The sequence below is a fragment of the Eublepharis macularius genome, chromosome 12 (genome assembly GCF_028583425.1).
Source record: "Eublepharis macularius isolate TG4126 chromosome 12, MPM_Emac_v1.0, whole genome shotgun sequence".
Classification (NCBI taxonomy): domain Eukaryota; kingdom Metazoa; phylum Chordata; class Lepidosauria; order Squamata; family Eublepharidae; genus Eublepharis; species Eublepharis macularius.
The window spans coordinates 54,849,718-54,861,263 of record NC_072801.1 but is presented as its reverse complement, the minus strand read 5'-3'; the positions used below and the strand labels follow the sequence as shown (position 1 = coordinate 54,861,263).

Below are 11,546 nucleotides of genomic sequence, written 5' to 3'. Positions count from 1 at the left end.
CAGCAAGATGCGACGTCTTTAAAAGAATACCTCACCCATTCCACGAAGGCACGCTGGGACATGTAGTCCTAATGGAAGATAAAGCGGGAATAGTACTCGCGCCGCTCAGCTATGCTTTTCATGGAGGATCTTGGGAAATGTAGTCTTGGTTGTGAGGAGAAAAAGAGCAGATGTTCTAATCTATGTTCTGTATTCCTTTCGTAGGGCTGTGGATGCCGTTCCTCCTAGGAGACCGCTGCCATTCATCATTTACACACATCTCTTAAAATGTATTTATTATATTGAAATATAATTTTGCACAATTGGTGAAGGGAAAGACTGACTAGTTCTGAAGAACTCAAAATCTTGCTCATCATTTTGAGGTAGTCCCAATAAAATACATTATCTGGCTTTTATTTTTTGATACCGGGCATGGAATTCAGCCACTGGAGCCTGTGGGCATGAACAAACCTTTTTTTTTTTGTGCCAAGACCCTTTGTGTCTGGGAAATTGTTTTTATTCGGCTGTCACACTGATGAGCCTTGGTATGAGTGATGCTGTAGATATACTGAAAGTGCAGATCTCCATCTCACCTATGGGCTTACAGGGTTGGACAAAATGGCCTCTTAACCCCTTCTAGATTTTTTAAGGTTTTTTTAAAAAGAAAAACCTCCTCTCTAATCAAATTAGTTCAACCTAAGAACCAAAGTGGCAATGCCACAAACAAGCAAACTTTCCTATTTCCACAGGACTGCGGAAATTCCAGTATTTTATGCCACAAAAGCTGTTGTGAAGGTCATTTAGAATTTCCAATGATGTATATATGCATTTGTTCATGTTCTTTAATCTCAATCATACTTTCCCTGCTCAGGCTTGGAAGTGAAAACCATGTGGCTACTCTGGACAGAACTTATACAAGCAATCTAATTAGACAACATCTGAGAGTTTATTATTTGATAAGATAATCAAACATTATGGCAAAGTTTTGTAATAAGATGGACAACTTATTCCTAGGACTGAGAGTATTCTTTAAGTGCTAAAATGGATATGAGGCACAGATTGCAGGTAGCTGTACTGGTTTGAAGACAAACTCCAAAACAAAAACCATGTAATGGGTTGGATCCAGCTAGGTGTTTCATTCAATCTCACCCCATTCTTTTTCTTACTACAGCCTCTGTTCTATGTGGCTTTGGTACATACAGGTCCCAGGATACCCAGCACAGTCTTTTTGGGTAGTCAAAAGGAGCCCCTTTTTCATGACAGCCAGTTTGCTATAGCAGTTAAGAGTGGAAGGACTCCAATCTGGAGAACTGGGTTTGATTCCCCATTCCTCTGCTTGAAGCCAGCTGGGTGACCTTGGGTCAGTGGCAGCTCTTTCAGAGCTCTCTCAGTCCCACCCACCTCACAGGGTGATTGTTGTGAGGATAATAATGACACACTTTGTAAACTGCTCTGAGTGTGGCATTAAGTTGCCCTGAAGGGTGATATATAAATTGAACATTATATATTATTATGAGCAGAAAAGCTGGCTGGATCCAACTCAATGCTTTTTATGGGACCAATCAAATTATTACACAATGATGTGGCAGTGTCTGAGTTCTCCAAACTCTTCATCAAATTGCATTTTTTTAAAAAAATGGGATTGGGAGAAAACTTTTCACCTAAGCTAAAGAAGAGTTTTGGAGAACTCAAAAGCTCTCACACCTTTTTGTGATATTTTCATTAGTCTAAGTAAAAGATTACGTGAGCTTGACTGCAGTGTCTCTAGAAGGGTGTAACTCTGCTTAGAACCGTACCATACTGTTGTTGTTTTTTAAAAAAATATGAGAAATGGAATACAACTTCTACAGCATATGGGCAGAAGTTCAAAAATCTAGAGGAGAGCAGAGTAGGATTATCGTAGGTTAGGTGGTGGGTTTTCTGCAGCCTACATGCTCTTTGTTCCTTCCTGTAATTTCTCCAAACAGATTATGTAGAATAACAAAATGTTAAATAACAGATACAGAGTTAGGGGCAACTAAACCTGCTGAAATTAAGAGGTATACCTACCTGTACACAGAACTAAGATACACAATGCATAATGTGTACACAGTAAGGAATGCAGCTTTCCTCTGAAAAGCATTTGGATTGTCCTAATGCAGAATTTTGATATTTCTTTCTCCAACTAAGTGCTGAAAATGGGTTGGATCCAGCTAGCTTTTCTGCTGGTGAAAAAGGGAGAAGAGGGTTTCTCTTAGCCACAAAAAAAGCTATGCTTGGGATCATGGGACGTGCATGAACAAAACCCATGCATGTCAGGGGCTGCGATAAGAATTAGGCAAGATTTAATGAAAAAGCTAACTGGATCCAATCCAATATACTCTTCTCCAATATAGCTCTTCTCAATTCTATTTGCTGACTTTTGGTAGAATTTTACTTTCCTGGATGAAGAGCTCTGGATTTGACTTGCAGAATCACAGCCAAATTCAGAATTCCTGGGCACTCACTGAGTTCCAGCTGAGTCCCTTGAGATATAAGCAAATGAGGGCTGCTTTTTGCATTGAACCCACTCCTGTTCCCCTTTCTCAGTCCCAGGATAAGGTGTGGGTCACGGTATCCCAATCCTAGATCTTGGCAGTGGTAATATATTGTTTCTTAACAGTCATCGATCCTTGTGCACATAGGCAAACAACATCAGCCTGTTCTCACAATGGCTGGTCAGCAATCAGTCTTTCTACTGCCCCAGATTGGACCACCCACAATGTTTAGCAATGTAGTGAAACTGTTATCTGCTTTATCCCTGACTGACCTGGCAATTACCAGGTCTGTGCCACCACCATTCAATGCACATGGGCACTCTTCATGGGCTTCCATCAGTCCAACAGGTACCTTGGCTAGCAGTTCTCCTGTCCTGTGCTGTTTTGATGTCCATCTGGTAAGCCTGGCAGCAGCCTGCGATCAAAGAGGGGCTCCCCAACCCAAAGGCGTGCAGCAAAGATGTGTCGACAGGGCAGCTGGTGAGTCATATAAATAGAACAGCTACAAGTAGCCAGGTCCTGGCTCACCAGAAAAGAGCAGGTGCTTTCCTCCAGGAGGTACCCATCAAGCATATCCTTGAGCTCATAGTGCACATCAGGTACCAGCTCCAGTTCCTCAGCCACCAGGTCGGCACTGTCAGGTAGGCACACAGCATGGTATAGTTCAACTGCGGGCGCCACATTAAGCACTGAGGTCTCCACATGCAAGGCTTGGAGATCCAATAAACCCTGGACACAGGTAGCCAGTGCCAAGGGGGGGCTGCCTATCGTCAGCAGCTTGCGGTGGTGTGTGCTAAGATGGTCAAGGAAGGAGCATTCTTGGTTCTTCTCAAAGGCCCAGCATTCTACCCACATACCTTTGTGGGGGTGCCAGCACTCCAAGAAGTACTGCAGGAAGGAGAGTGGAGCCACATCTTCTAGGTCACTCAGGTACTGGCTATAGACTCGTGGTGAATCGGCATTAGCCAAGTTGAGCAGCAAGTTGCGTATCTGGTCTTCCTTGGGCACAGCCAGCTCATTGGCCTTGCGATAGAGTGACTCCAAAACCTGCAGGCGGCAAATCTGCACCCGGGCACATGGCAGCACCTCCTCGATTGCATCGAGGCCAGTCACACCAGCCCCGACAGTAACCACCTTCACCTGTAACTTGATATCTGGGGCACTCTGCACCAGTGAAGCCACAATGAATATGAGTAGGTCTGGCAGCCCCTGGCGTGCCAGGCAATAGGCTACCTCACGCCCACGCCCATTGGCATCCTCACACAGCACTGTGTAGAGCTCAAAGTCTGCATTGAGGCAGGCAGCACGCTCCAAGAAAAGGTGAGTTGGGTAGCGCTGCACCAATCTGCGCATGAATGAGGTTGACAGGAAGATGCTGTTGAGGATAGCCACATCCTCCTGGAACACTAGCTTGACTTTGGCGCCCACATCCATCTTGAAGAGTCCATCCAGAACTGCCAAGAGCTCACACATGCCCTTGTCTTTGGCTTTGCTATAATCCTCTAGGCTCCAGATAAGATCCGGTGCCAGGAAGCGCTTGGAAATGCTGTTGGTGATGCGGATGGGTAGGCCAAGGCTTGCTTTTAGCTGGTATCGCTTGAAGTGGAGCGCAAACTCCAGTTCTGACAGACGGTGGTTGTGCTCCAGGTTGGCCTTGATCACCACCAAGCGGTCCTTCTTCGGGCCCAGGCAGAGTGTGATGGAGGCTGGGCAGTCGATTTTCTCACTGCTGCAAGAGGGAAGATAGAAAAAAGTTAGTCCACTTAGCAACAGAATGCACCAAAAGGCAGCCGCACTACTGACCCAAAACTTCATTTTCAACACACAAAAACACAACCTCCACTACTGCACACACTGCCTCTAAGGAAAAATTAAAAGCATCTGCAGCCGTTTGCTCTTGTTCAAAACTTCACATTAATTAAAAACGACAGATGGATTATAACAACTTTGGTAGTTCTCATGTAAGCAAATGCAAAGAGAATTAAGCGGCTGTGTAGGGTTTATTTAGATAAGCATGCCTGAATTTCACATGGTTCACAAAAGTTTTTGTACAGTTGTACACATCCATCCAATCAGCACAAAATAAAGAGTTTTCAGTGACATATGAAGATATCCCAGGGCATTCTGTTCTATTTTCTAGGGAAGGTATAGTCACTGTTGCTTATGTGGGACTCCAAAATACCAAAGAAACGAATTGAAGCCAAATCTTAGATTTTGTTCATGGATGCTTCCTGGGGTTTGGTTTTGGGGGAAATTGGAGTTTTTTCCCTTTCCTCCCATTCTTACCTAGTTTTGAAAAAGGAAGTATCAGTCTTGTTTTCACTAAGGTTCTTTCTTTTTCTTTCTTTTTCTTTCCTACCTACCTACCTACCTACCTACCTACCGTCTGCCTTTCTCACTGAGACTTAAGGCGGATTACACAGTATGCGATTAGTACAATCAGTATCAAGTACATTTCAATATAGTATCAAGGACATTTCCATAAACAATACCATAGGGTAAAGAGATACAAGTTTAAAAGACATAGTATTAGCAAGAATCCAATACAGAGTAGAAAAAATCCTTAAACAGAACATAATCAATTCTAGGACTAACATTAGACAACATGGAGCGCTGGTGGTACATAGGAATACATATTTAAAGCAGCAGAAAATATGTAAGGCAATATAGTGATGAAGTTTATGGTCCCTAACTCATTAGCGAAACATCTGAGACCCCTTCCCTACAATACAGCCCTCCACAGAGACATCATTGCATCACTTCCCATTGCTATACAACTGGTTTACTAAAGCTAGCTTGTTGCCGTGGCGAAATATGAACTAGGGGACATCATGGGCTCCCGTTGTTAGACCTACACCACAACGGGCTGTTATTTCAGTGTTTTGCTTCATGTACACTTGACAGAGCCTGGAAATCCTCAGGGAGTTCCTGAGCCCCGCAGGCACAAAGGCACACTTACAAGCGGTTGCGTTGCACTGTGCTCTGCCCCACGTAGGTCCCACTGTGCTTGCAGATGAGGCGCACGAAACGGAAGCGGAGGATTTCAGCCAGACTGGGCTGGTGATGTGGCAGGTTCTGGCGCAGTGAGATCAGCGGCTTCAGGCTGGCGACAATGAAGAGGACTTTGTGCTTTTCACACCAGTCGTCAATGAATGTGCTGAACTGGTGCCAGGTATGGAACTCCTGGCCCAATCCCAGGTCCCCCATGGTGACTGTGACAAAACCTCAAGCTGATGTCACTGCAACAAAAAGAAGGGGAGGGAGTGGATGAGAGCAAGCCGAAGTCTGAGACCAATAAACAAATAAACTTCCCTGACAAAAATAAAGATTCACAAATCATCCTACAGCCTTAGGGCACACCACCAAGATGTGGAAACACAGCACCAGGGGGTGAAAATAATTCCTTCTGTGATTGCTCATTCTTATAGGACTGGACCTTGACCTGCATGACTCAGGTTAGCCTGATCTTGTTAGAAGTTGGAAGCTAAGCAGAGTAGGATCTGGTTAGTACTTGGAGAGGAGACCACCAAAGAAGGCCAGGGTTGCTACACAGAGGCAGGCAATGGTAAACCTCCTCTCAATGCGTTTTGCCTTGAAAACCCTATGGGTTTGCCAGAAGCCCGCTGTGACTTGATGGCACTTTCCACCATAGGGTTGGATCCAGCCAGTTTTTTGATTGGTGAAAAATTCTTCTCCTTATTGCAGTCCTTATCCCACATAGCTTTTGTCCACAATTCCCAGCACAACCTTATTGGGTGGTCAGTGGGGGACCCCTCCCTCCTTTTTCACCAGCAGAAAAGCTAGTTGGAGCCCATTCACAAACACAAGGTGGGATCAGACCATCTTTTCCACTGGTGACAAAGAGAGGAGGGACATCTTTGATTATCCAAACTGTCTATGCTGTAAATTGTGGGGAACCCACCCCATAGATAAAAAGCCTTGTGAAATGGAAGGCTATAGTAAAAATATCTGGACAACTGAATGGAAAAGCTAGCTAGATCCATCCCACATTCTTATTAGGACTGTCTTGTATAAACCAGCTCATTAGTTAAGATCTTTTGGAAAGGCCTGGAATTTCAACGTGCTTAATCTTTTAGTTAAGTAATTAACTCTTGAATGTAAGTAAGAAAACTGATGCAATACCTACCTAGTGGTATATATTTGGAGACTTCATCCCAGCATTAGATATTCACTTTACACCAGGAACCACAAGCAGCAGCGATAAAATACATGCTGCATCTACCACAGCAGGTGCCTTTTCTTTGAATTGAGATGTCTTACCACCTTGCAAAGTAGCAAACAAAAGAGGGAAAAAAGAGACAATAATGCATAAAGTAGCAGCTATGGGATACTTCTGAGCATAAGCATGACACTGAAGCCTATAAAACCACAACAAGTTCTTCTGCTCTCATAATGCTGTTCTTGCTTCAGAGTTAGGATTTTATTCCTGCGTAGGACTACACTCCGTAAGGGATGGAACGAAGCACTTCTGAGATGACATGCACATGAAGAAGGGATGTATACATTGCAATTTGCAGATCCAAATAGTGAACGCTAATGCTGCTAGCTACTTTGAATGTCAGGAAAAGCTGGGGAAGAGCATCCTACTATATAAAAGGCTAAGTATTCAAGATAACTCACTTCCTACCCTGGTGCACCTCCAGAGGGCGCTGCTGTGGAGGGCAGCACAGATGAGGTAGCCTGACCTCCAGAGAGTATGCCATGGTGCGAAGCCCAGGCCGAAAACAGGTGTGGAGCAGACTGCAGTGCCTGCCACCCACATTCACCCAACTAGGATCCAGAGCGGAGCAGGTGGCAATGTCCCCTGCCCTACAGCTGGGATCAGGAGTGGAGCAGGTGGCAATGCCTGACCCTCACCTTCATTCAGATGGGATCAGGTGCAGAGCAGGTGGCAATGCCCACCCACCCTTTACCCAGCTGGGATCAGGCTCAGAGCAGGGGGGAGTGCCTGCTCCTCTTCACCCAGCTGGGATCAGAAGTGGAGCACGTGGCAATGCCTGCCTCCCTTCACCTGGCCAGGATCAGGTGTGGAGCAGGTGGCAATACCCACCCATCACCTTCAAACAGCTGGAATCAGGCACAGAGCAGGGAGCAATACCTGCCCTCTTCCTTCACTCAGCTGGGATCAGGAGTGGAGTAGGCGCGGTCAGCTGTGGAGCAGGAGGAAATGCCTGCACACCTTTTCCCAGCCGGGATCAGGAGTGGAGCAGGTAGCAATACCTCCCCCACTTCACCTAGCCGGAATCAGGCGCAGAGTAGGAGGCAATACCCGTCCCTCCTTCACCCAGCCAGGACCAGGTGTGCAGCAGGTGGCAATGCCCGCCTTCCCTTCACTCGGCTGGGGTCAGGCGCAGAGGATGCAGCCATGCCTCCCCTCCCCCGGCCTTCATCCCGCTGGGATCAGTGATGGAGAAGGAATGCCCACCCTGCCCTCTCTCCCTTCTACAGCCCATTGTATTTTCCCCCACAGCTGGCTTTGTTGCTAGTTTTAAATAAATAAATAAGACACCCAGAGTGAAAAGCCGTGGGCCTGGTCCACCAAGGTTCCCACTCCCCATTGTTTTAATGCCACATCAGTGCACCTGTATAGTAACTTGGTACATATGAACAGGTAGCTCAAAATGTGAATCACTCCACAAGTGCACACGTACAAAAATATATCTCATACAGCGGAAGAAACATGGGTATTTAACACAACAAAGCAAGTGCAAAACAAGGACGCCAATGCGTAGCCTGGAGCGAAGTCTACTCGAAACACATTTATTGACGCATGCGTGATGGGGTCCGCCAGCCCAGCTCCTTGGGCCCTGGGGTCCGTCGCCAAGCTTTGCTGGCTACAGGGGGCGCCCCCGGCCATCTCTAGGCCCCCGATCCCTTGTTTCTCCAGCAACACAACCCCGGGTTAGACCCGTACCTGCGCTTGGCCGGCTCTCTCCCACTCCCTCCAGTCCAACCGCCTCGGATGTTTACCTGCGCCTGCAACCAGGCCCGCTTTCAGCCAACGCAGCTCGGGCGCTCCGTCTCCGGCTTGCTGATTCCGACTGTGCGAACCTCGCGCTCCATCTGCTGGAGCTTCCAGAAAAGCAACCTAGTCGGTTGCTAGCATAGAGGGTTGCCAGCTCCAGGCTGGGAAATACCTGGAGATTTGGGGTGCGGAGCATGGGGAGGTCAGGGTTTGGGGAGCGGTGGAGCTCAGCAGGGTCTAATGCTATACAGTTCACCCTCCAAAGCAGCCCTTTTCTCCTGGGGAATTGATCCTGTGTCATCTGGAGATCAGTTGTAATTCCAAGAGATCTTCAGGCCGCACCTGGAGGTTGGGGACCTTCGTTGCACCACTGGCGGCTGGGGGTGAGATAGGGGGAGGGAGATTCTAGACCGTTATGTCTGCCCGAGGAGAGACCCCGGGAAAAGATCTCAAGGGCTAGGTCCAGCACCTGTTGCTCAGGGCCAGGGTTTAGCGCCCTGGATAAGGAGAGCCTGCTGCCTCTGGGCATGTGCAGACAGCTCTTTCTGAACCGCTCTGGAAAGCAACCACAGTTAACACATCCCAGGTTGGGCAGAGGCGGTTTGTGTGTGTAAAGATTTTTAGTTCTTCCAGAAAGGGTTCTTCAGCCCAGGTAACGACTAACGCTGCAATCCTGTGCAGAGTTAAGCCACTCTAAGCTCATTGACTTCAATGGGCTTAGACTCGAGCAACTCTGCATAGGATTGCACTGTAAGTGTGAAAGTGCATGTTGTATGTATTCGATTGTTCTGACTGCTGCGTTTAATTATGAGATCCGTCGTGAGGCTCAGCGAGAAAGGCGGATTATAAACCTCAGCAGTGTGGAGAGCTGGCACTTACCGCCCGGTTGTGAGCTACTTCCCTTTGTACATGCCCCGGAGGCGAAAAACGAGCCTTGAGGCTAATCCTTGGCTCAAAGCCGCTTGCAAGTTCTTAGATGTAAGTATGGTGTGTGTGTTTGTTTGAGGGACATTTTATTTCCCAGTCGCAGGGGTCAACGCACCATTCAGCCCAGCTGTTTGTCTGTTCCAGCGGCTCTACTAGCCCTTCCGTCCCTGCTTATGTTAAAGCAGCCAACACTTGTGTGACCAGATTCAGTTTTGTGGAAGTTTTCCTCAGCATGCAAATGGATAGACGAGAGCTCCGTGCTAAATGCCTAGAGAAGGAAAAATGTCAACACTATGCGGATGCACTTTGCACATGCTCGGTGACGCTTTCGTCTTCACCCGAGACCCAACCTCCAAAACAGCCGCAGTGAAGGAGGGTGGGGGGAGGGAAAGTCAATTGATCTGAGCGACTGACGGCCACCGAACGCAGCCAGCAACGACACGCGGGACAAGACAGAAAAATAACTCGGACCCAGCCAGAGAAAAGGGTTAGCTTCGCCTCCCTCGGGTCGGAATGACAGCCGCTGCGACCACTCTCTGCAGCGCGTTCGGGAGGAAGGCAGATTAACCTTGTTCTCGCCAGGGGCGGGGCAGGGCAGCCACCCTAGTTCTTGCTCCGGATGGCAGGTGGCGAGATTGGGACCCGGGATCTGTGTGCTTGCTTGGGGTGAGCAGCGCCATCGGGGCACAGAGCACAGATGGCAAGAGCTCATCCGCGCAAGTGGGCAGGAGAGGCTGCAATCCTGAAATCGCTTTCCTGGGAGTAAGCCCCAGCGAATAAAATGGGACTTACTTCTGAGTAGACCTGCCTAGAATTGTTCCCGGAGAGTCGCCGATAGGCGCATGGGCAGAGGTGGGGGAAATACTCTGGAGGTAAGAGTTGCGTTTAAAGGGGATTACAGGATTTTGTCAGGAGTGCTGGGGTGCGCATGAGATGGAGAGTCTGAATTTATGATGATGGACGTATTATTCTTAAATGCAAGGATGGGTGATCTATAGGGGCTTCAGGGCCATATTTCAAAGGAATGTTACCAGTTATTCAGAACATCTAATATAACTTATGCATTGTGCCTCGGAGATATGACAGCCATATATTTTTCATTGCTTAGTTGTGACTTTTCCCATGATGCAGAAAAATCTTATTGGCAAATCTCTGCATCTTTTGGATGTTGAATCCTGACCTATGTATTGCTTCTCTACGTGAATTCAAGACAGTTTTCAGAGGCTTGAAATCTTGAAAAGCAAATATAATTCTCACCCTAACCCCATGGTAGCAAAGTCCTACCCCTGGGTCCAGGATCCTGGGTGGTGGTGGGGAGATTGCTTTGAGTGCATTCCATGGCAGAAAAGGATATTGTGCTTGGCTAAAAAGAGACACCATGCAAGCGCTTGAAAGCATGTATGTTTAAGTGAGAGAACTGGGTTTTCCCAGCAGCCTTTCTATACACCTCAAATCTTGTTTTGCAATTTTGGTTGAAGGTTTTTTTCTCCTAGAAGGTGGCCCACTGTCTTCGTCAAAAGCTGGGAGACACCGGGAGCAGAGGCCCCAGGATGGCAGCTGGGCTGGAGGTCCATTGCCCACCGGGTTTCCAAGCTGCATCCTCCATAGGTCACAGTGAGCCAACTCAAGGGAAGGAAGAACCAGAAGAGTCTCCAACTTCTGACTTGGGAAAGTTCTCAGATAGAGACATGCCAGGCCTTTCAACATGTCCAGTGTGTACTCCTCCACATGTCTATCCTGAACCCTAGAAGGGGCCATTTGGATGCTAGGCAGCCCCATGGATGAAAGAGCTAAAGCCCTCACAGACTTTTAGAGTAGCCTAACAAGTCCCTGCTGAGAAAGCCCCTGAGCTGCCTCCATTGTCTCTGGGAGTCATTGAACTCTACCTAGCTACCTTTGAGCAAGTGGCTGCAGCCTACGGTTGGCCAAGAGCTGAATGGATGACCTGCCTTGTGCTGTTCCTTCATAGGGATGCCCTGCGGGTCTACAACAACTTCAGAGACTCTGGGGATTATGGGAAAGTGAAAGCTGCCATCCTGAGGGGGGGGCACTGTCACCGTGGAGACTCGGCGTTGGTGCTTTCAACAGTTTTGCTACCAGGAGGCCAAGGAACTCCGAGAGGCCTGCAGCCCCCTTTG

The 11,546-nt window shown here is 47.7% G+C and overlaps 1 protein-coding gene across 2 annotated transcripts; it reads right to left on the bottom strand.

Annotated features, from left to right (window-relative positions):
* Nucleotides 1-901: 901 nt before the first annotated feature.
* ZSWIM9 (zinc finger SWIM-type containing 9) lies at nucleotides 902-8,558 on the bottom strand. Of its 2 annotated transcripts, none has more exons than XM_054994691.1 (4): nucleotides 8,487-8,558; nucleotides 6,643-6,779; nucleotides 5,455-5,734; nucleotides 902-4,224 (listed from the first exon to the last, which is right to left on the bottom strand). In XM_054994691.1, the coding sequence occupies exons 3-4, from the start codon at nucleotides 5,700-5,702 to the stop codon at nucleotides 2,853-2,855; spliced, it is 1,620 nt and encodes a 539-aa protein (XP_054850666.1). In that variant the 5' UTR covers nucleotides 5,703-5,734; nucleotides 6,643-6,779; nucleotides 8,487-8,558; the 3' UTR covers nucleotides 902-2,852. The 2 variants fall into 2 exon arrangements, with proteins under 2 accessions (XP_054850666.1, XP_054850667.1); XM_054994692.1 differs by having other exon boundaries at nucleotides 8,431-8,488.
* Nucleotides 8,559-11,546: the final 2,988 nt, after the last annotated feature.